General features: G+C 34.0%; 1 protein-coding gene across 1 annotated transcript in view; it reads left to right on the forward strand.

Annotated features, from left to right (window-relative positions):
• LOC123253803 (transcriptional regulator ATRX-like) overlaps nt 1-25,055 on the forward strand; it is a 101,191-nt gene that overhangs the window by 60,823 nt on the left and 15,313 nt on the right. The window contains exons 22-30 of the mRNA XM_044682939.1: nt 1,053-1,174; nt 2,724-2,800; nt 3,339-3,497; nt 6,418-6,567; nt 7,525-7,631; nt 9,966-10,074; nt 14,377-14,554; nt 19,499-19,693; nt 23,466-23,615. Coding sequence (XP_044538874.1) covers nt 1,053-1,174; nt 2,724-2,800; nt 3,339-3,497; nt 6,418-6,567; nt 7,525-7,631; nt 9,966-10,074; nt 14,377-14,554; nt 19,499-19,693; nt 23,466-23,615 — 1,247 coding nt within the window. The remainder of the gene's footprint in view (nt 1-1,052; nt 1,175-2,723; nt 2,801-3,338; nt 3,498-6,417; nt 6,568-7,524; nt 7,632-9,965; nt 10,075-14,376; nt 14,555-19,498; nt 19,694-23,465; nt 23,616-25,055) is intronic.

Consider the following 25,055-nt stretch of genomic DNA (forward strand, 5'->3'; position numbering starts at 1 on the left):
CCCTTACCACTCTTCTACCTTGGAGCCAATACACAGTATTGACTTCAAAACAGAAGGTAAGAGTTTAAAAAAAATATGAGGTGAAAGTACAACTTTTTTTTTTTAAACCCTTGCCTTCCGTCTTGGAATCAATACTGTGTATTGGCTCCAAGGCAGAAGAGTGGTAAGGGTAGGCAATGGGGGTCAAGTGACTTGCCCAGGGTCACACAGCTGGGAAGCATCTGAGGCCGGATTTGAACCTAGGACCTCCTGTCTCTAGGCCTGGCTCTCCATCCACTGAGCTACCCAGCTGCCCCCTGAAAGTACAACTTTTAAGAAATTAGTATGAGTGATTTGATGAGAGTTTTGGGTGAAACCTTTGGAAAGAAAGATGAACTAGAAAACAGTTGTGATGTCTTAAATATTTCCTTATAGAATATAGAACATTAGCCTGGAAATTGCTCCCCCCCCCCGCTATATACCCTTTTTTGCAAAAATATAAGCAAATCAGAAGTATTCCACAGAAGTTTTAGAAATGTTTAAAATCTTTATAAAAAAGAATATTAGAGTGTGGATAATAACAGAAATTTATCCAGCGTTGTTCTGAAATCAAATGACAATGTGTAGAATGTGTAGATCATGTTATGTAAATAATATGATGGTGATAAGTGGCAGTGATAAGTGGGTTGGATTTAAATTTGATTCAAAAAAGGACAAAAATATGAGAAGTAAAAGGAGAGGATAAATCTGTAATTGTGAAAAGTAAATTAAGTGGCATTGATAGTGTATTGAGAGTTATGCTTGGGGACAAAGAGACCCTGTACTCAAATTTGAGCTCAGACACTCCCAGCTGCAAGACCCTGGGCAAGTTGCTGAACTTCGATTACCCTTACTGCTCTTCTCCCCTGGAACTGATAAACAGGTACTGATTCTAAGAATATAAAAGTCTTTTAAAAAGTGGCATTGCTGCCAAGAGGATAGGAATTATTCATAAAGAATGGTAACAAGTAACTTGTAATCATGAGGTAACAAATAATCATGAAAAACTTAAATGCCTTTTATTGGTGTAGGAGGTACTAATGAAGGAGGAAAAGGGAAAGCCGGAACAAAACTCTTCCAGGACTTTCAGATATTAAGCAGAATTTGGACTCATCCATGGTGCTTACAGTTGGACTATATTAGCAAAGAAAACAAGGTAAATTAGATACTATTGTTTAACATTTAACATTCTTGTGATCTCAGTGCAATCCTATATTTTCCAGCAAGTTTCCCCTGTATCATCTTTACTTCCTTATAAACTTTTCCATGTTTTGCTATTTTCCAAAAACCTTATCTCATCCATCTGTTCTTGCTAGATATTGTGGGAAATTTACTTGAGAAAGCTGTCTACAATGGGTGTTTCCTCTGTCTGTTCTCTCTTAGTTCTCTAAAAGTCTGTCTTTTGTCCTCATCATTCAACCAAAATTTCTTTTTGAAGTTTATTAACAAGTCTCTTAATTACTAAATGTAATGTTATCTTCTCAAAGCTTATCCTTTATGATCTCTGTCTGCAGCCTTTGATAATTATTACCCTCTTCTCTTTGTTATTCTTTTCTCCCCAGGTTTTTGTGACATTGTTCTCTCCTGGTTCTTCTTCCTTTATGGCTCCTCTCGGTTTCCTTGAGGAGTCTTCATTTCTGCTTCCTATACTTGGCCTCTAGGACTTTGCCTGGGTTCCCCTTCCCTTAGCTCTCAGTAGTCACTCCTTAGGTGTCCCTTCAGTTAATTGTTATCTTTGCTCATAACTTGTAGTTACCTATTTCCTACTTTAGTTTCACTCTTGAGTTTTCAGTATCACCAATATTCTATTGGACATTCCATACGAGGTTGCTTGGAAATCTCTCAAATTTATCTTGTCTAAAACCAGTCTTACTATTTTTGGACCTCCACTGTTGAAAGTTATCAATTCTTTCTAGACTGCAAAAAAGCTCAGGGAAGACTAATAGCTCTGGTTTGAAGCCTCGCTAAGCCCATTTCAGGCCTTTAGGTCCAAGAAGCCTAGAGTATCTACCCAGGACAAGCAAAGATTTCTCTGGTAAAATAGGTGAATGAGAATAATTTCAGAAGATGGCTTAAGCAGACATTTTGAAGGACTTGGAGCATCCACTACATCCCAGGCTATCATGATCATCTTGACTTTTGTCTTACCACTGATGATAAGATAGATGACTCTGGAAGAGTTAGTGAGGCCAATGACTTCATACAACTCTGCCTCTCTTAAGAAATCACCTTGTGATGTCACCATTTTAAACTTTAAAGTTGCTCTGTGAGATTGCCACTAATATAATAATATAATATAACATAATCCCCATATTACAGATGAGAAAACTAAAATTAATAAACATTAAATGAATTATACGCTAGAGGATGCATGTATTAAAACTTAACACTTGTATGATTTTTCATAAGACATATCACCTTCCTGACTCTCCTTTTGGTCATCTGTTAAATGAGGGTTGGAGTAAATGAAAAAGGTTTTTTTCTAGCTCTTACTCTTTAATCTTTAAATGTGGAAGACATAGTATAGACCAAGTACTTTATGGCTTCCTGGCTAGAGTTGTATTTATTATACTCTTTTGTCCTTCATGTAGATGAGGGTGGTAAATTATGGAACTGACACTTCTGTTTGGACTTTGCAGTCCTTATACCATGTAAGAGAAATAAAAAATTAAGAAATTAAATTATTTTAAAATATTTCCTTTCAGGGATATTTTGATGAAGAAAGCATGGATGAAGCCTCAGATTTTGATGAAATCTCAATAAGTTCAGATGAATATCCTAAGTAAATTGAATCTTTGTATAAAAATTATGTTTTAAAATTTAAACTTATCAGTAGTAATGAAATGAAATAAAAAGATAGTATCATTGTCATTGTGGTATAGCTGCTCATATTAAATTTTACTTTAACACTTTTTGTTAAAAGTAGTAATAATGAGGTAACAACTTATACTTTATAGATTCAAAGGAACATGAATTTTTTTAAATTGCAGAATAATGAACATCATCATGTTTAATTGTTTTAACTTAAAATATATGTTCTCCGAATTAAAGCATGCCAAAATTTTATCAGAAAAATGTTTTAAATTAATTTAAATTTAAACACATTTTACATTTCATTTTCTCAAAAGATGTTACGCAATGTTTTGGGGGGATGTTATTGTGCTAAGTAAAATTTTTTTTAAAAATAAGTCATTGAAAAACTAACATTTAAAGGAAATGCAGAAATATTTTGGGAGCAGTTATAATTATTTTGGGATTATTATTATCATATATAGTAAGTATAAGCTTAATATTCTTTTATGTCTTACAATCTTTCCTAGGAAAAAAAAGTCCAAGGGGGAAAAAAATACTGACTCAAGTGAAAGTGATAATGCAGAAGTAATTAAAGTATGGAATTCAAGATCTAGGGGTGGTGGTCAAGGAAATAAAGATGAGGGGGCCAGCAATTCATCTATAACCCTAAAACAAGAAGAAAGTAAGTCTAATGTTGGAAGTATACTTTTATACAGTGATCCTCTATTTTATCAGGCTTAGGTTTCTGGATTTAGGTAATTTCTGTGTAAGTGAAATAGACATTCACAAAGTTTAAAATCTTGACATCATTTTATGTAAAGATCCTATTACTTCAGAACCTACTAAATCTGTAGTTTAAATCATTTAGAATGAGTCAGTAAAAAAATAGATTCGAAATAGAATCATTTTTTATAATGTCAATATTTTTAATAATCTTAGTATTTATTTACTTAAGGAAAATTAATGAAATTATCGAACCTGTTGATTTTTTTCCTTTTAAACTACTTTATTTTTTTTAACTTTTAATATTTATTTTTTTAGAAAAGTTAACATGGTTACATGGTTCATGCTCTTACTTTCCCCTTCACCCCTTTCCCCCTCCCTCCCCATAGCCGATGCGCATTTCCACTGGTTTTAGCATGTGTCATTGATCAAGATCTATTTCCAAATTGTTGATAGTTGCATTGGTGTGTGAACCTGTTGATTTTAAAAGGATAAAAAAATATTTTTTTGCTAGGTCATCTTAACTTGATGAGCTTCAAAGTATAACCAAATAGCATTTCTGATGTGTGTTATATATAATATAAATTAACATAAAATGTATTTTGTTTAACATTTTATTTTCTAAAACAAAAAACCTTTTTGAGTGACTTATTACACATACATAAACTGGTTTATGACACCAATTTTGAATTAGAATGAACTTTTCAAAACATCTAGTCATAGTTACTCAAAAATTGCAAATAATTCAGAGACAGACTTAAACTAGCTAAGAATTCCTTTTAAAACATATCAGAGGGGGCAGCTGGATAGCTCAGTGGATTGAGAGCCAGGCCTAGAGACAGGAGGTCCCAGCCTCAGACATTTCCCAGCCATGTAACCCTGGGCAAGTCACTTGACCCCCATTGCCCACCCTTACCACTCTTCCACCTATGAACCAATAAACAGAAGTTAAGGGTTTAAAAAAAAAAAAAACCCTATTAGAGGGGGAAACTATATGGCTCAGTGGATTAAGAGCCAGACCTTGAGACAGGAGGTCCTAGGTTTAAATCTAGCCTCAGACACTTTTTAGCTGTATTACCTTGTCAAATCACATAATCCCCATTGTTTAGCCTTTACTGCTTTTCTGCCATGGGACCAATACATAGTATTGATTCTAAGATAGAAAGTAAGAGTTAAAAAAAACAAGAGATATCAGATGTTTTTTGCTTTAAAACTTGGAGGGAAAAAAGGTTAAAGAATAGGAAATTGGAGCTTGAGGAAATGCCTATTTTTCTTTTATGTTAAAACCTAAATGTGTTTCTATGGATTGTTATAGCTCTGTGTTTGAGTTAATCTCAAACCTTAATGGAGAACAAATATAATCTTTCTTTCACATGGTATTCTTGCAGATACTTATAATTTCTACCCTAAAACTTTTTTTAAAAGGTTGATTTTCCAATTCCTAAACATCCTGAAATAAAGCAGTTAAAGTTTTTGATTGAAAACTTGGAGTTCATCTATAGTTCAGCCCTGACTGGTCTGGCAGTTCATGTTCAAGATGAAGAAAATGCAAAGTAAAGGAATGGATTGTAGCTTTTCTTAGTTTTTTCCCCTCATATTATTTTATTTTATTTTTTTGAATATTTTCCCAGAGTTACATGATTTATATTTTCTTCCTCTCCTCTCTTTACTGGCTGACAAGAAATTCCATTGGTTTATACATGTCTTATTACTGAAAATCTTTATCCATATTATTCATATTTGCAATAGAGTGATCTTTTAAAAACCACAACCCCAAATCATATACCCATGTAAACAAGTGATAAATCATGTTTTTCTTCTGTGTTTCTACTCCCACGGTTCTTTCTCTGGATAGTGTTCCTTCTTATAAGTCCCTTGGGATTATTACATTTGGTTGTGCCACAGTGTTTCACTTTCTGTGTTCAATGTTCTCCTGGTTTGGCTCATATCACTCCATACCAGTTCATGGAGCTCTTTCCAGTTCATATCTAAACCAAGCACATCATTCTTTATAGCACAATAGTATTCCATCACTCATATACCATAATTTGTTCAGCCATTCCCTAATTAAGGGGCACCCCTTCATTTTCCAATTTTTTGCCACCATAAATCTTTTTGTACAAACATCTTTTTAATCTCTTTGGGTTACAAACTCAGTAGTGGTATAGCTGAATCAAAGGAAATGCAATCTTTGGGCATAGTTCCAAACTGCCCTCCTGAATGGTTGGATAAATTCACAACTCCACCAGCAATACATTAGTGTTCCAATTTTGCCACATCCCCTCCAACATCACAGTCAAGAATATGTATAGCAGGGGTCAGCTGGGTAAGTCAGTGGAGTGAGAGTCAGGCCTAGAGACAGGAGGTCCTAGGTTCAAACCCGGCCTCAGCCACTTTCCAGCTGTGTGACCCTGGGCAAGTCACTTGACCCCCATTGCCTAGCTCTTACCACTTTTCTGCCATGGTATTGATTCCATGATAGAGGTAAGGGTTTAAAAAAAAAAAAAAGAAAGCAAAGAATATGTGGATTCAAATTTGGCCTCAGATACTTACTAGGTGTATAATCCAGGACAAGTCACTTAACCTCTATCTTAATTCACTAGAGAGAAACCACTCTAATATCAAAAAAAACTTCATGGACAGTATTGTCTATAACTGAGAAGAGTTGAATGAATAAGCCTAAATTGCTAAAAAGCCAAATATACAAATAAAAATTTAAAATAATATCCTAATAATTATAATAATATCCTAATACTTTTCTGGTGCTTAAGAATTATTTACAAATTCCAAACATAATTTTTAGTTTTCAGATTGTCAAATACATTGTAAATGTTTTTAAATTTAACAGTGTCCCTTTATTGTATTGTCTTGTATTTTAGGAAGAACAACATATTTTTCAAATCCAGGCAGCCCTTCTGTAGTGTGGTACAAAGATTTTATCACAGATTCTGATGCTCAAGTGTTGGAACATTCTGGGAAAATGGTACTTCTTTTTGAAATTCTAAAAATGGCAGAGGAACTTGGGGATAAAGTGTAAGTTAATATATTTCTTGAAAAATCGATTCGTATTCCTTCCAGTATTATTAAATTATTTTCTAAGAACATATTTTAAGTTTAGAGTTAATTATTATGGTTCAGTCTTTTGAAGAAAGCTAATTTTGGTAAAAGTTAATTCTCATTTGATTCCTCACATATATCCACTGATGATTTTAGTGAAATTCCTTTATGACTCAGTAGGCAATTTTCTGGTATAGTCTTATTCAGAGACCAGAAAATGAACTTCCCCTTTTTCTTTAGAGAGTAAATTTGAAAAGTTAAATTTTAATAATTTTTTTAAATTAAAGAATCAGAATCCTATCACATGTAAGACTAATTTTTCATATATTCTTTTTAAATTCTCCACAGCACTTAATATCAGTATAATATTTTGCACAAAGTTGATTATTCATCAAATAAAAAGGACAAAGTTTTCCATTTTCTACCAAAGGAATAAAATCGCATATTATTTATCTGTTGACAATATATTTTAGTTAATAGTATTAATGATTTAATCTGTAAGAGAGAATCCCAAAATAAAATAAGTGGCAGAATTGGTTTCAAACTCTAGTCTAATAATAATTCCAAGTCTGGCATTCTTTATAGTATACCATTTTCTTGTTAATATTCATTACTTATTCTTTGGATGTGATTCCAGTTTTCCCTAAATGAAATAGAGAATAAAAATTTATGGTGGGCTATATTTAAAAATTGAGTTTAGCCCAAATTTCTTTGTCAGTTACTAATGATATACTTGTTTGTCACTGATAAGGAAATACCTCCCCAAACCTTCTAATAACACCCTTATTTGCTTATTCTTTTTTAGCATAGTATAGAATTCTGGCTAATATGTCATATGTATAATATGTATATAATACTAAAAATATGCCAGTACATAAAAAGAGCATAAAAGTCATGACAAATACTTTAAAAGCACCCTTTTCTTCTCCTTAGGCTAGTCTTTAGCCAATCTCTCATATCTTTGGACTTGATTGAAGATTTTCTTGAATTAGGGAATGTGGAAATGTCAGACGATAAAGACAGACCACCCATTTATAAAGGTAAATTACCCTTTACTGCCAAATTTCTGAAAAAAAAAAAACCTATGTGTTATAGTCATAGTTCATGATATAGAGGTGAAGTGGAAATTTTCTGCAGGGAGAGAACATCACATTTTTATAACCAATGGGTATATGGGTGAGTTCATTGACTTAGGCCTGATATCATGTGTTATAGTCATGGCTATCCTCCTAATTTAAATTTTATGTTAAGGCAAAATGAGGTTCTCAGAATGTAATGACATGTGGGCTCAGTCACCCAGTAGTCTGAAAGTTCCAACTCCCTCAGACCAGGAAGCTGTATCAAGAAAGCTGGGTGAAAGGAACTGTTTCATGAAACCACTGGTTCTGTCACAGTTTATTATGGAAAATCCATTAACTTTATTTTTTTTTAAATTTTTTACAAGCTAAATTTTTAATTTTAAGAATTTATTTATTCCATTCAATTTCCCAGATATTTCCCTCCTTACTTCTCTCTTCCCTCTCCCTGCACTAGAGAAGGCATCATGTGACAAGAAGATATTTGTATATTAAAACTATGTCTTGCTTGTTTCTATTTATCAATTCTTTCTCTGGAGGTGTACATACATACATGCATACATACACATATATATTTATGTATATATACCAGTTCTTTTTCAAACAGTATTTCTGTTCTCTTGGTTCTGCATATTTTACTCTTCAAAATTTCACTTCTTACCAGGTTTGTTTGTTTAAAAATCTGTTAACTTTGGAAGGGAGACAGTTCTAATCTGATTGTTTTTTGTTGTTGTTGTTTTTGCCTTCATTGTTCTTTAAAAAAACATTTTTCGGGGGCAGCTGGGTAGCTCAGTGGATTGAGAGCCAGGCCTAGAGACAGGAGGGTCCTAGGTTCAAATCTGGTCTCGGACACTACCTAGCTGTGTGACCCTGGGCAAGTCACTTGACCCCCATTGCCTACCCTTACCACTCTTCTGCCTTGGAACCAATACACAGTATTGATTCCAAGACAGAAGGTAAGGGTTTAAAAAAACAACAAAATTTTCAAATAGCTTCTTTCCCACATGCCTCATCCATCTCTCCCATTCTTATAAAAATAAATAAATTCAAGTAAACCAAATTTCCATATTGTCTGTGATCAATAAAAATGACTCGTATCTGCATTTTGAGTCCATAATCTTTTTTTATTGGAGGGGATAGCCATGTTTCAGCATGTATCTTCTGAAGAAATTAGGGGAGGGGATCATATAAACATTATTTATATCCATGCAAGACTTACGTTACACAACCTAAGCTTGGCCCTCTCTGCTTAATTAGATATATCTTCCTATATAGCTGGTTTATTAAATCAGTATCCCCTATCCTCAAACCTTCCTGACTTTCTTACTCCCCACCTGTCCTCTGTTATTCCTTCTCCTTCATTTATCTTCAGTCTTTAATTGTCTGATGGTACTATTTGCGGTCTCAGTCTGATGGCCTAAACATGCCCATGTCTTCTCAGTTTTCAGAAAACCCTTACTTGATCCTTCCTTCCCCAGTAAGTATCCTCCAGTATCTCTTCTGCACGTAGCTCAATTCCTCAAAAAAGACCATCTAAAACCAGGGACTCTACTTTCTCCTCATTCTGTCCTTAACTTACCACCTAATTTTCAACTTTATCATTCCATAGATACTGTTCTGAAATTACCAATGTCTTTCAAATTCTTTCTCTTTCTCTTCACAAACCAATTTAGAATGACCAGAAAAGCACCAAAAAAAAAAATTAAAAAGAAAATTTAGCTGGGTGAGGGAAAAATGTATTGACTAGAATGAGGCAGACAATATCCAAAAGGAGTCAATCTCTATGAATAACAGGATTTTTACAACACTTTGGGAATAGGGTTTCCTTGAGCACATCTCAGAAATTAATCTCCTGGGTTTTCTTTCTTCCATTCCTAGCACTTAAAATCTTATTTTCACATATGAAGCATTTACTAATAGGTTCATTCTTTGTTCCTTCCAAGAGCTGAATTTATTGAATGGAAGATGCATTATGACATAAATATACATGAGAAAGCAATTTAGAATAATTATAGCTTCTGGACAATAATTATAACTACTGGACAATCAGAAGTATTTAGTTGACAACTAATTGATCATTAGTTAAGCATATTTATGGAACAAATTCCAAGTTCCATTTGAAGCATTTTTTTTTCTAGACATTTATTTGATTTTTGATTGATTGAAAACTAGCTTTAAGATTAATATTTTACAAAACTGTATGTATATATAAGATATGTTTATTAATAAATTAAACATTCTTGAACATGTATGTCATGGATTCCAATGTAATGATTTCATTTTTGCTTTATTATGTAGGTGAAGGAAAATGGTTTAGAAACATTGATTATTATCGTTTGGATGGTTCTGCAACTGCACAGTCCAGAAAGAAATGGGCTGGAGAATTTAATGACGAAACTAATGTGAGGTAGGGGCTTTTGGAATTTTTTCTTCTCTCATTTTTGTCATAGATCATTACTAATGCCTATGAATCAGTTTAATTTATTTTCTTTCTGTAATCTTCAAGGTTTCTTTACTGCTAATTTCATCTGACATTAAGTGCATGATTTTTTCAGTTAACATAGATATTCCCTCCATATAGCAAACAATCTCTATTACCTGTTGTTGCCCCCATTCTCAATTTTTTGTTGATTAACAACCCCTGCTAATTCTTACAAAATAGATCTTGATACAAGTTTGTATATAGCCTCTCAAATTTTACTTCTCCAATTAATTCCAATTACTTTTAGTTACTTATCATGGATATAATAATTTATACGAAAACATAAGAGTTTTTCCCTTCTTATCCTAAAATGATAGATTTGTACAAGATGTACAAGATGAACATTATCTCTCATCAGTGGTCAGTGAAGTTTTTAAAAGAAAAAGACCAATTCTGATTTTTAAAGCATTATTTTCTTGAATGAGCTTTTGTACCTACTTATTCATTTGAAATTGAAACCAATTCTGTTTTTTACAGAATTCATCTCTTCACTGGATTTTTGTGCCTTTTTCACCAGTTGCCATATTTTGTTTTTTAAGAGATTAATTTCTTCAGTATTTTTTGTGCCTTCTTTACCAAGCTGTTGACTTTTTTCATGATTTTCCTGAATCTCATTTCTTTTTAAAATTTTTCCTCTTTTTGAGGAATTTATTTCCTTTTTGAGCTTTTTTGTTAATTCTTCTTTGATTTGAGAGCTTCATATTAAATCTACTTTAAAGTTTTGGTTGTGAATATTTTTCCTATGGGCAACTAAATGGCATTCATTCTTAGATTGGAGGCTTTGGATGTAGCATTATCCGTTTCTGCTGTTTGTATTTTGTTCTTCCACAAAATAGTTTTCTGTGTCAGATTTCTTTCTTTTGCTCATTTTCCATCCCTTTTTGTTTCTTTTAATTAAAAAGAACTGGTAAAATTGAATACCTGTGGTGAAGGAACCTTTATTCAAACTTCACATTCTTTGTGCAGCTACTTGTCTCTTGCAATCTTTACATTTTCAGTTTTTCTAAGGTGGGGTATAATATAAGAAGAGGTGTGCTTAATGCACTCCTGGCCTCTGGCCTGGTCTACAAATAATCAATCCCATGCATTCTTATATCCCTTGGAACTATGATCAGTTCAGCAGGGTCCCCTGCTCCCTTGTAGGCCACAAGGATTGGGGTGTGTGCTAGTGTTCTTTTTCACAATCAGACCTCTCACCCCAAGGATGTAACCTAGATCTGCATATGGACATATGCCATAAGAGGCTTGCCCCCAGAACCAGGAAAAAGGACCCTCATCTTCTTCTGAGCATTTTTCCAATTACTCTCTGTGACTGAGAGCTTCAGAAGATTTTTGCTGCATGGGGGCATGATTTATTTGGCATGCTACTTTGTTCTGCATTTCCACCCTGGTGCAATAAATATTTTGTGCTGGCCCTCTAAATTGTTTTTGACTGAAAAATTATATTGCCCCACTTTTTTTTGTCAGTTATGTAGTTCCAGAATTCATTGTGAGACATTTTGTCATCGTTTTCTGTAGGGTAATTTGGTAAAGAAGAAGTAGATAGATCTTTTCTTTTGCCATTTTCTTGTCCAAATTATGATTTTCTGCCCACTTTCCTCTTATTTCTATCTGGTTAAGCTTTCTTTATTCCTCCAGTAGATTTTTATTAAAGTTCCTTAATAAAACTACACATATCTTATGTCTTTCATATTCAGATGCAACATTTTTTGCACCTTCTACTTGGTTTTACAAATCATATCCTAAATTATCTTTGTCAATTAGTATTTTTTTCTGCCTCTCCTGTCCACTCTGACATTGTTAATATCATTCATCCATACTAATATTATCCAATAAATAACTTATTCTCACCATTTTCCTTTAAGTTTGCACTTCCTATTTTTGCTTTAAAAAACAAACTTAAAAACAGGGGAATGAATGGACTTTTAATTAACAGGGTAAGTAATATTTGTCTAAAATCTAGAGTCAGTAGAGAATAGATTAACAACCTTTCCAATAATATTAAGCAGGATGTCCATTGTTATCACTCAGCTACTTTTTAATATAGGGCAAAGCATACTAATTTTGGGAATTAAAGAAATTGAGAAAAATTAGCATAAAAAGGGAAAAAATTGGTGCTTTTGCAAATGATATAGTTTACTTAGTGAAATCTAGTCATTTACAAATGAATTCAAGCAATAGTCTCAACAGAGTATAAAAATATAAAACAAGTTCACATATCATTAGTATTCCTTTTACCCTGAGAACCCATTAGGATGTGGTAGTAGAATAAACATCATTCAGATAACTACAGATACTATAAAAATACTTTGAAGTATACACAACATGTATATATCATAAATTAAAAGCATTCATAAAGGCAGACCTAAATAGAGAAATATAGGAATCCTTAAGTAATAAAAATGGCTATGCTATCCCATGTTAACTTACCAGTTGTCATACTAATCAAATTATCAGAGCTGTTATGTAGAGCTAGAAATAAATAATAGTGAAATTCACAAGATGAGGAAAAAAAATCAAGAATCTCAATGGAATTCATGAAAAAGGGAAGTAACCCAGCTGTGTGACCCTGGGCAAGTCACTTGACCCCCATTGCCCACCCTTACCACTCTTCCACCGATGAGACAATACACCGAAGTTAAGGGTCTTAAAAAAAAAAAAAGGGAAGTAATTAATCCTCATCTTTACTTGATCTTGATTAAAAAAAATAGATTTCAAGTGATAAAAGCTAGTCACCTGCATCACACTATTATATACTTTTACATTTTTTTTCTGTTGTAATCTTATTTGAGTAAACCACAGTAGATTTACCCAGGATCACTCAGGTAGTAAGTGCTGAGTCAGGTTTTAAATCCTAATATTCCTGGCTCTTCAATGGTGCATCCATCTACTCAATTCCAATTGCTTCTCTAATAGAACATATTAATTGCACAATATACAGAAGCAATGGATTCCAAGTGACAAGGAAAAGAAATTGCTGTTAAACAAAAGATACTAGAAAACTGAACCAGCAGTGTGGTAGAAATTAAGATACTATCAGCACCTCATTTGCCATGATAAATTCCAGATGGACATTTGGATAAAAATGAAAAGTCATGTGATAAATTGGAGGAACAAGGGAAAAATTATTTTTCAGATCTTTGGATGAGGGAAAAGTTCATAATTAAGAGATAGAGTAATCAAAGATAACAATTTTCATCATATAAAATTAAAGTTTTTTCAAAAACAAAACCAATGCAACTAAAAAGAGAAACTGGTAATTGGAAAATATTTTTTACAGAGTTGTTTTTTTTTCTAAACCCTTACCTTCTGTCTTAGAATCCCTAAGTTTTTCCAGACATAGTTAGGGCTAGGCAATTGGGGTTAAGTGTCTTGCTCAGGATCATAAACCTAAAAAGTGTGTGAGGCTTGATTTGAATCTACAACAGAGAAATGGAAATGACAAACATTGGAAGGACTATAAAAAAAAGGAAGCTTTAAACACTTGTGATAGCTTGGATTTCATGTAGCTATTCTTGGAATCTATAAGAAATTACTAGCAAGAAAAGTGAAATAGAAAATGGCAGGGAAGGTATGACTTAATTTTGTAAATGCTTAGACTCAGTAATACTATTCATATGCTGACGATGCCCAGAGAGTTAAAAAAAAATTATCTAAAAAATATAGCAATTCTTTTTATAGTGACAAAGAATTGGAAATTGAAGAGTGCTCATAAGTTGGGAAATGACTGAAAAAGTTATGGTATGTAAATCTGAAGGAGTAATATTCTATAAAAAATGGTTATAGGCAATGTTTGCTGCATATCTCCTAATAGAGAGATATGATAGACTCTAAACTCTAAACAAAGATCCAGAATGAGACATGCAATTTTTAAATTTGACCTATGAGGAACCTTGTTTTCCTAGTTTATATTTGTTGTAAGGTTTTTTGTTTTCCCCTTCATTTTTCACCTCTTTATTTTAGAGTTTGGAGAAATTGGAAAAAGAAGGTAATTTTTAATTAAATAATAAATAAAATAAAAATTGAGATTACCATTTAAATCTGTCATTATACTTTTATTTTAATGTGTGGTGAAGTACTTATTCTGCCTTTATTATGTGGCCATATTCTTCTCTTTCCAGCATATTACCAATAAATATATATGCTTTTCTAACTCATACAGTATTTCATGATATATTAATTTAATAATAATAATATTTTATAAGAATAATTGCTTTTTATTTCCAGGGGGCGACTATTTATCATCTCTACTAAAGCAGGATCTCTTGGAATTAATCTGGTAGCTGCTAATAGAGTAATCATCTTTGATGCCTCTTGGAATCCATCTTATGATATTCAGAGTATATTCAGGGTTTATCGCTTTGGTCAAAATAAACCTGTCTATGTATACAGGTTCTTAGCTCAGGTAGGTTTAAAGTTTAAACTTGTCATATAACAAAATTATAAATACAAGCAAAAGTTTAAAGGTGGTGAATAATTGGGGTTAGTAAAGTGACAATCATTCTTCAAATTAAATCAACTTTAATATTTTCTTTAAATACACAAGGCCATCTCAAAATATGTTCATTGATTGCAGTAATTTCCCCTCCCTTATCAACATTGTGTGTGTAAATAAATATATGCATAATCCTACATGTATGTATATATTATATATTACATATCAGAAATAATAGACCAATAAGTATTTGTGTTACCATTTGCCAGTTATCGTACTAAGAGAAAAACAAAAACATTTCCCTTCCCTCAGGGACAACTATCCTATTTATGATACACAGAGTATATTATAGTCATCTCAAAGAGAAGGAATCAGAATTGACAGGGACTAGAAAGTATTCTTTGTAGAAGATGAGATAAAAGCTAAAACTTCAGGGAAAGTAGGAAGCAGAGACAAGAAGGGGAGAGAGGGCATTTCAGACATGAGGGAAAGAGCCCTTATTTGGAGTGCAGAGTGGAATTCAGGGGTAGTTCATACCCCCACTCTAATGAGCAGACAGGAGTCTCGATAAGATGCTAGCAGAGAAAAATGGCTTTATTTGGAAAAACCTGTACAGTGGAGGAAGCCTGGGAGAGGGGAAGCAAAGGAAAAGGGATTCTGCCCACACAATTTTTTTGCTCAGGACAAAAAAAGTCCTCTCTTTCTAGGCACGATAATAATCCTGAGGCAAGATTCTCTTCCTTCCCTCTGTCCAATCCCACAGAAGGGGGCGCTGTGACATTTCAGGTCTTGAATGTGTGATTTTCAACATTATGCACCCCTAAAGATCCCCATGATCAAGAAAAACCTGTGACACTCATGGTTCCCAGTCTAGGGTCCATAGTGATACTTTTGAAACTCACTGTACTTTCCCTCCATTTTATCTTATAATTTGGCTTTCTTCCCAGAATAAAGATAAATTCTTCTCAAGGTTTTTGAAAATAGGTCAGGAAAACTAAAAATGTTATGGGTTGGTGGGGGAAGGCAGTTTTAGTCCAAGGAATAGTAATACTAAGGGGCCTTGAAAATTGGGGTTATAACAAGCCAAATACTACTCTGAGAATTACACACTGAATTGGGAAATGAAGTCATGTCCAAGGAATGGCAAAAAAGGTCAGTGTCACTGAAACTATCTAAGTAAAAAAGAAAAGTTTAAGAAATTTGATAGATAGGGACCTAAATTTTAGGATTTTATCCTAGATTAATGAGAAGCTACTAGAGTTTATTTACTAGGAATGTGACATGGATTGACCTCTGTAGAGAGCCGTAAACAAACAATTTGATCTGTAAATCCTATCAGATCCAGCTATAACTGATGACTATAACCAATTTATAACTTCTTTCATTATTCAAAGTTTTCCTGTTTAATAAATCATGTTAATTTGAAGAAAAGGTTGATTATATTGGAAGCTATTAAGAGAAATTAGAATCTCAAGTAGATATTTTTATCTGGACCCCATCAAAAGATCAGTACAGACCGGTAGAGCCATGTATTGACCTTTCTCAGGTTCGAGACTGGAATGGGATATCTAAGATAAAAATCTGAGATTCCTCTTTTGATTCCTTTCATAATTCTTTCTTTAAAAAGCAATATAGTCTTATTGAAAAAGCTTTGGGCTCTCAGTAATCCAGTAGGAGGAGGGAAACACAGTTTCCCTTTGGCCAAGAATGCAGCTGCCTGGCACAGCCAAGGTTCGAACCCTTAGCAGGGGCATTTTGCCAGGGGCATTTTGCCCAGAATTTAAGTAAAATAATGAGGCTCAAAAATATTGTTTAACACCATCAAGGCTGAGAAATTCAGGGGCTTTCTGGCCAAACAAAATGTCCCAAACTTCATTTAATGATAACACATATAGTTGATAGTTTAGCATAGGTTTTTATCTATACCCTGGAGGCTTCTAAGGCTTTTGTTTTGACTATAATAAGAATACTGCTCTCTGTAAATGTGGGAAACTTTCTTGGGGGAAAGGGGATCTTTTAACTTTCTAAATAATAAACTGGTGACTCTATTGTACTTTGGAGCACTTTGGGCTAACAAGCCGTGCTTCCAATCTGTTTTGTTCTTTACATCTGACTACCACCCTAGGCCACTCAGATAAATCTCTATAGACCTCTGTTTCATGAAGAAAAATACTAATTTAAAATAACTAAATACAAATTCATGTGTGAACATATTTACCTATCATTTATCTTTATCTCTTATAGCCAATCTTCATAAAAGTCTAATGCTTAGCCTTGTATTATTCAACCAGTGTCCCTTCTCTGGGCTTTATGGGCTTCTTGGCAAGCTTAGACTCTGATGAGGACATTAGTTGCTGCATATCTGTCATACTCCAATCTTTTGAAATGTCAAAACATTGAGCTAAGATGAGGAAAGGACAGATCCAGGGAGACAAAGATTCCTAGCCATGTGGTAGTCTAGTTTGGGAAGAGTACCAAAAGAGAATAAAAATGGGTCACCCTTTTCACCACTAAGGTTGAAAAGTTCTTCCTCTAAGGAGAAACATATCAAGGTAAAGATTTCTCCCTATACACTTAGATTTGTAGTCAGGTGACAGGAAATACATGAATCTATCATTGTACATCACTTTACATATCTGGAAGCAGAATTTTCCAGCCTTAGCCTTTATTGGTCAGCTTCATTTTACATATATGTAGAGGTTAATTATTAGATATTGATATTGATAGGCCATTGTAGTCATCAAGGGAGGAAGTTGTGAAAGGCCTAAATTGTGGTGGTTGTATAATTTGAGAGAGTAAATTGGGAGAGTTTATAAAGTCAGAGATGGCATGTTTCCATTGTAAAATTTAGACAGTCTCTTAATTTGAAAAAATACAATACTCTGCCATTTTCACTTAAATTATCTTTCTTGCCTAACCATTATGTCACTAATTCCTTCAGTTTTCCTATTTCACCCATTTCCTAATTCAGATTTTCAGATGGGACTTCTAAGGTCTTTTAGTTCAACTTAAAGCTTGTACTTCCAAATACTGAGAGAAATTTAAGAAATAAAAAATATTTACTGTGAATAATAAGAAGAAAGTTTTGATGAGCTTTGGCAGGATTTGCTCTACTGAAGCAGTTCAAAGGTTAAATTTGGGACAAATATAAGCTGGAGACAGATGATTATTGAAATGGACATGATTTGTACATAAGAAAAAATAAAAATGAGTTATTTAATTTTTACCTTTGTTACTAAAAATTAGTTTTTAATAAATTAATGTATTCTCCAATGCATTTCAGAAATATTAGCATATATTTTGAAACCCTTCAGTAAGTATTTGACTCTTCTTATTTGCAGTTTTACAAAGTGATAACTTTTCAGATACCTCATCATTCACAAATATCTTTTCTTTCTGATATAGCTCTTTAAAATGTTCACATTACAAATATTATTTTTATTTACACATATTATTTATAAAATACTAATTTTATCCTTTTGATACCCTGAGATCTAGATACAATTATCCCTAGTTTACAGACAAGGAAAATTAGACAGAAATTAAATAATTTGCCTATGGTAAATTGCCTTAAATCTTTATCTCCAGATTTAGTGCTTTATTCTTTGTGCCTGCCACCCAGCTGCCTCAGAGTGATTTTGAATTTAATAATTGTTATTATTTGAATTTAGTTGAATTTAATAACTAGAAAATATATGATAACATTCCACTTAAGTATATTATAACAGTCTGCTTAAGTAATAGGTATATTTAATCAGGAGAAGAGACTTGGGGAAGAACTGGTAAATATTGGTAAAAATTGGTAAATATTGGAAGGGTTATCCACTATAATAGGAATTAGATTTCCTGTGATTCTAAAGGGCTAATATGAGAATTGCAAAGACATAGCTTTGGTTCTAAAAAGGGAAACAAGTGGGACATTCTTACTTATTAAATTAAAATGATCTATTTTAAAAGTTGGTGGCCTTCCAGTGAAAAACTGAATCAATGAGATTCAGATTTGTGATAAAAGGTATTTCGGCATAATACAGATTGTATCTCTTTTTTTATAGGTAGTGTTTATCACAGTTTCTGAGGACTCATTGTAGATACTTAATAAATGTTATTGATTGAATAAATACTGAGATTCTATTAGTAAGAGTTAAATTCCTTTAGCTTGATATTCTGTGATTAGAATGGGATTTACATATAAGAAATTAAGACACTGTCTCAATCATATTCGACTATCCTTTTATTTTTACCTGTTCTCTATTTTACGTCTTGACTTAATCAAAGTGCTTATATATTCTGCATTTTTATTTGTTTTTATTTTATTTATTTTTATTTTATTTATGTATGTCTATGTTATATATAGATGATTGTAAATTATATATAGATTATTAATGCTTCATTAAGTTATGGATAGTCTTGTCTCCTTTATATATTTTATGTTATAATCTCTGCATAAAACCAGTTTTTAATAAATACCTATATGCCAAGTTACCACAAATAAAACTTGTCCAAATCTGAACTCTTTACCTACTTAATCTTTATAAAAATATAATTTTCTTCATATTAATATCTCTTAAGACTATAGCCTATCTTCATCAAATAGTCAAAAGTCTTCTGTAAAAGGAACTAAGTAAATTCTAAATCAATTAAAAATTTAATTTTAAAAATTTAATTATTTTAAAAAGTAAAAAAATAGTTGCAATATTGTATGCATCAAGCATTCTCCAAATGAAAAGTACTAGAACTCTTTGTATAGAAAGAGAACAGGGAAAAGTAAACAAAACCTTTCAGTGACTAAAAAATTATGCCTGAGTTTTATGGTTCTAAGTATTGTGGTTATGTATAACTAAAATCTTATCAAATAAAGTCAAGCTTTATAATAGGAAAATGTGATATAATTATGGATTTATAATTCTCATATAGGGAACAATGGAAGACAAAATTTATGAACGTCAAGTAACCAAGCAATCACTATCTTTCCGGGTCATCGATCAACAGCAAATTGAACGCCATTTTACCATGAGTGAACTGACTGATCTTTATACATTTGAGCCAGACTTACTGGATGATCCTATTTTAGAAAAGAAGAAAAAGAGGGACACTCCTGTGCTGCCAAAGGTATATGATGGCCTGATTATTAGTAAACTGTGTACATAAAAGGGGTTTTAAAAACAAATCTTAATAATTTAGTTGTGCTTTTTAAATAGATCCCAAGTTTCCATTTCAGCAAAATAGTTGGTATACATAGTTTATTACCAAACTAAAGGGTTTAAGAATTCTTTAGCACCTTCTTTGCAACTTAACAACCTTGGAGAGTAGCTTGTCATCCTGAGAGACCAAATAACTTTTACTCAGGCTAACACAACCCATATGCATCACAAGTGGCACTTATATCCTGGTCTTATCTTAAAGACCTTTTATCTATACACTATAGCAGGTTGCCTCTCTACAAAGAGTAGTAAAGTATATAAATGTACTTCAGTTAGGTTGTGCAGTGGATATAGTGAATATATATATAGTCAGAAAGATCTAACTTCAAATGCTGCTGTGTCCTTGTGTAAATTTTTTTGATAATGCTGGAGTTGGTGATGAAAGAGTTGAAAAACTGATTCTGTTTACCTGAGGACTCAGAGCAACTTGAAGAAACTGCTGCCTTTACTTCATATTCTTATATTGCTTAAATATATCAAAAAAGTCTTTGTTCCTAGGAGTCCCTTTGTGCTGGAGGTCCATCACTTCTATTCCTGGGATCTCTACCCATAATACCTTCCAACATCCATGCCTCTTCTCCTTCTAGCCCCTTCTTTTTTTTATCTTTGAAATTTTTATTTAATAACAAGATTCATGTTCTTTCCCTCCTCTCCCCCACCCCCTTCCCACAGCCTAGTGCAATTCCACTGTTTTTTTTTTGTTTGTTTTTTTTTATAACCCTTACCTTCTTTCTTGGAGTCAATACTGTGTACTGGCTCCAATGCAGAAGAGTGGTAAGGGTAGGCAATGGGGGTCAAGTGACTTGCCCAGGGTCACACATCTGGGAAGTGTCTGAGGTCAGATTTGAACCTAGGACTTCCCGTCTCTAGGCCTGGCTCTCAATCTACTGAGCTACCCAGCTGCCCCTTCCACTGGGTTTTACATGTGTAATTGATCGAAGACCTATTTCCATACTATTGATATTTGCACTATGGTGATTGGTTAGAGTCAGTATCACAATCATTTCCCCATCAACCCATGTGATAAAGCAGTTGTTTTTCTTCTGTGTTTCCACTCCCAGAGATCTTCTGAATGTGGATAGTGTTCTTTTTCATAAGTCCCTCTCAGTCATCCTGGATCATTGTATTGCTGCTAGTAGAGAAGTCCATTACAATCAATTGTGCCATAGTGTATCACCCTCTGTGTATATGGTTTTCCTGGTTCTGCTCCTTTCACTCTGTATCAGTTCCTGGAGATCATTAGTTCACGTGGAGTTCCTCCAGTTTCCTTTGAGCACAATAGTATTCCATCACCAACAGATACCACAATGTGTTCAGCCATTCCCCAATTGAAGGACATTCTCTCATTTTCCAATTTTTTGCCACCACAAAGAGCACAGCTATAAATATTTTTGTACAAGTCTTTTCTCTATGATCTCTTTGGGGTACAAACCCAGCAGTGGTATGACTAGGTCAAAAAGTCTTTTAAAGTCCTTTGTGTATAGTTCCAAATTGCCATCCAGAATGGTTGGGATCAATTCCACAACTCTAGCATCTATTTATTAAATTCCACCTTTGGCAGGAAGACTAGCTAGTATTAATTCCTTTTAAGATTACCTTCCATTTACACAGTGTATATCTCACTCTGTACCCTGTGATTTAGTAGTTGTTTTTTTTTTTTTTTAAGCCCTTACCTTCTGTCTTGGAACCAATAAGGAGCCAATACACAGTATTGGCTCCAATGCAGAAGAGTGGTAAGGGTAGGCAATTGGGGGTCAAGTGACTTGCCCAGGGTCACACGGCTGGGAAGTGTCTGAGGTCAGATTTGAACCTAGGACCTCCCATCTCTAGGCCTGGCTCTCAATCCACTGAGCTACCCAGCTGCCCCCCTCCCCCCTCCGCTGTGATTTAGTTTTAACTGCTTGCACTCTAATGTTTAGCATAGAAGACAACACTGAAAATGATGTTAATTATAATGACCAATATTCCAACCATTCTGGATGGCAGTTTGGAACTATGCACAAAGGATTTTAAAAGACTTGTCTACCTTTTGATCCAGCCATATCACTGCTGAGTTTTATACCCCAAAGAGTTCATAAGGAAAAAGACTTGTACAAAAATATTTATAGCTGCACTCTTTGTGGTGGCAAAAAATTGGAAAATGAGGGGATGCCCTTTGATTGGCTGGACAAATTGTGGTATCTGTTGGTGATGGAATACTATTGTGCTGAAAGGAATAATGAACTGGAGGAATTCCATGTGAACTGGAAAGACCTCCAGGAATTGATGCAGAGCGAAAGGAGCAGAGCCAGAAGAACATTGTATACAGAGGATGATACACTGTGGCAAAATTGAATGTAATGGACTTTCTGTACTAGCAGCAATGCAATGACCCAGGATAATTCTAAGGGACTTATGAGAAAGAAGCTATCCATATCCAGAGAAAGAACTGTGGGAGCAGAAACACAGAAGAAAAACAATTGCTTGATCACATGGGTCGATATGATTGGGGTTGTAGACTCTAAGTGAACCACCCTAATGCAAATATATAGAAATAGGTCTTGATCAATGACACATTAAAACCCAGTAGAATTGCTCATCGGCTATAGGAGGGGGGAAGAAGAGAAAGAGCATGAATCATGTAACGATGAAAAAAATATTCTAAATTACTTTAAAAAATGATGATCAATCTTGATCAGAGAAAACAGATGAAAAATTTGCCTTTTCCATATAGAATGGTAGAAGTATGATACTTCAGTTTTCTTTAAAAGGATTCCCTGCAGCTAAAATATTAGCAAATCTCTAGCAAAAGCTTTTAAAAATAACACTTTTACAAATGTAAGCTTTTTTAGAGCATAGACTTTTATTTTTTTATTTAGCAAATAATAATTTATTAAATGCCTAATATTTGCCAACTCTGTACTAAATGTTGATAGAAGAAACACAGTTACAGAAATATGGAGATTTGGAAGATGTTCCATATTATGAAGGAGAAACTCATGAGTTCTGTTTTAGAACCCAATGAACCCTCTTCCTCCATTCTGGGGTTGCTTACTGAATGGCAAGTTTAAATTGAAGAGAAACATTCTCACCCTGTTCATATCTTTCACATCCCAGTGATTCTGATCATCCTTCAAAACCTGTACCCCACCACCCACCATAGACTTTTTTTTTTTTTTACATTTTTAAACCCTTAACTTCTGTGTATTGGCTCCTAGGTGGAAGAGTGGTAAGGGTGGGCAATGAGGGTCAAGTGACTTGCCCAGGGTCACACAGCTGGGAAGTGTCTTAGGCCGGATTTGAACCTAGGACCTCCAGTCTCTAGGCCTGACTCTCAATCCACTGAGCTACCCAGCTGCCCCCCACCATAGACTTTTATTTTTAAATTGAACCTATCTATTAGATATTAGATAAACAATTAATGAACTGTTGTTAGTTGAATGAAAGTGAGAGAATAGTCCCTATATTTAAAATGAAAAGGCTGAGAGAATAATTTCCACAAAAAAATAAAATTCATATCACTATAGCTAGGATATAAACCACTTAAGATTTTGTTGCTCTTTTTCTTAAACTGATGGTTTCAGAATAAAGCTGAATTAAAAGTTAGATTTGTTGTTAAAGTTGGCCTATGTGTAATCAACAAAACATGTTTTAGTGCTTAAATTTGGTGCTTTTTCTACAATTTTTTAATTTTCACATAGGACACAATTCTTGCAGAATTGCTTCAAATGCATAAGAAATTCATCGTAGGATATCATGAACATGACTCTCTTTTGGACCATAAAGAAGAAGAAGAATTGACTGAAGGAGAGAGAAAAGCAGCTTGGGCGGAATATGAAGCAGAAAAAAAGGTTGAATCAGTTAATTCTCTTAACAGTATATTCTAGTTCATAAATATTTACAGTAGAATTTCACCTACTTGTATTGTTCAGAATGTGAAACCCCCTTGGGAGCTGGCCTTTAAGCCAAGAATACCTGGGTTTAGGTGTTACTTTTGTCAACTTTTGATTCTGTAACCCTAAGCAAGTTATTTAACTCTCAATTTTCTATAGTTCTTTTAAGATATACAAATTGTAGAGATGTACCCTTCTCTATTGATAGAGGAAGTTGCCTTATCTGAGAGTTCTCTGTTCTCTTTCCACCCCTTGCTGAAGATATAGCAGTTTTTCAAAATGCTTTCTTTCTTGCTTAACTTAATTCCTTTACATATGATCCTATCTTCTCCCAGATTCTCCTGAAGATTATATTTTCTACCATTTCTTTTCCGTCGCAATTTTAAGCATCTCTTTATGCCTTCAAACATATCCAAGTCCCCCTCATTCTTAAAATACCTTCATTAGTCTACTGCTCTTTCATACTATTGTGCTATATTCTGCTTCCCTTTCTTAAACAAATAATGTGAAGAGGATTTCTATCCTTTCTGCCTCCCATCTCTCATTCCTCAATCCTTTGCATTCTGCCTTCCAGCTGTAGCTAAAACTGCTTCCTTAAAATTTAACAATTATCTTTTTTTCTTTTTTAATTTTAAACCCTTAACTTCTGTGTATTGACTTATAGGTGGAAGAGTGCTAAGGGTAGGCAATGGAGGTCAGGTGACTTGCCCAGGGTCACACAGCTGGGAAGTGTCTGAGGCCGGATTTGAACCTAGGACCTCCTGTCTCTAGGCCTGGCTCTCAATCCACTGAGCTACCCAGCTCTGCCCCCTTTAACAATTATCTTTTAATCTCTTCTCAGTTCACATTCTTTTTTTTTTTTAACATTTATTAATAATCATTTTTAACATGGTTACATGATTCATGCTCCTACTTTCCCCTTCACCCCCTGGACTCCCCCCACCCATGGCCGACGCACATTTCCACTGGTTTTGTCATGTGTCCTTGATCAAGACCTATTTCCAAATTGTTGGTGGTTGCATTGGTGTGGTAATTTCGAGTCCACATCCCCAGTCATGTCCACCCCGACCCATATGTTCAAGCAGTTGCTTTTCTTATATGTTTCCTCTCCTGCAGTCCTTCCTCTGAATGTGGGCAGCATCTTTACCATAAATCCCTCAGAGCTGTCCTGGGTCATTGTATTGCTGCTGGTACAGAGGTCCATTACATTCGATCTTACAACAGTATATCAGTCTCTGTGTACAATGTTCTTCTGGCTCTGCTCCTTTCGCTCTGTATCAGTTCCCGGAAGTCTCTCCAGTTCGCCTGGAACTTCTCCAGTTTGTTATTCCTTTTAGCTCAATAGTATTCCATCACCCGCATATACCACAGTTTGTTCAGCCATTCCCCAATTGAAGG

The sequence above is a fragment of the Gracilinanus agilis genome, chromosome X (genome assembly GCF_016433145.1).
Source record: "Gracilinanus agilis isolate LMUSP501 chromosome X, AgileGrace, whole genome shotgun sequence".
In the NCBI taxonomy this organism is placed as follows: domain Eukaryota; kingdom Metazoa; phylum Chordata; class Mammalia; order Didelphimorphia; family Didelphidae; genus Gracilinanus; species Gracilinanus agilis.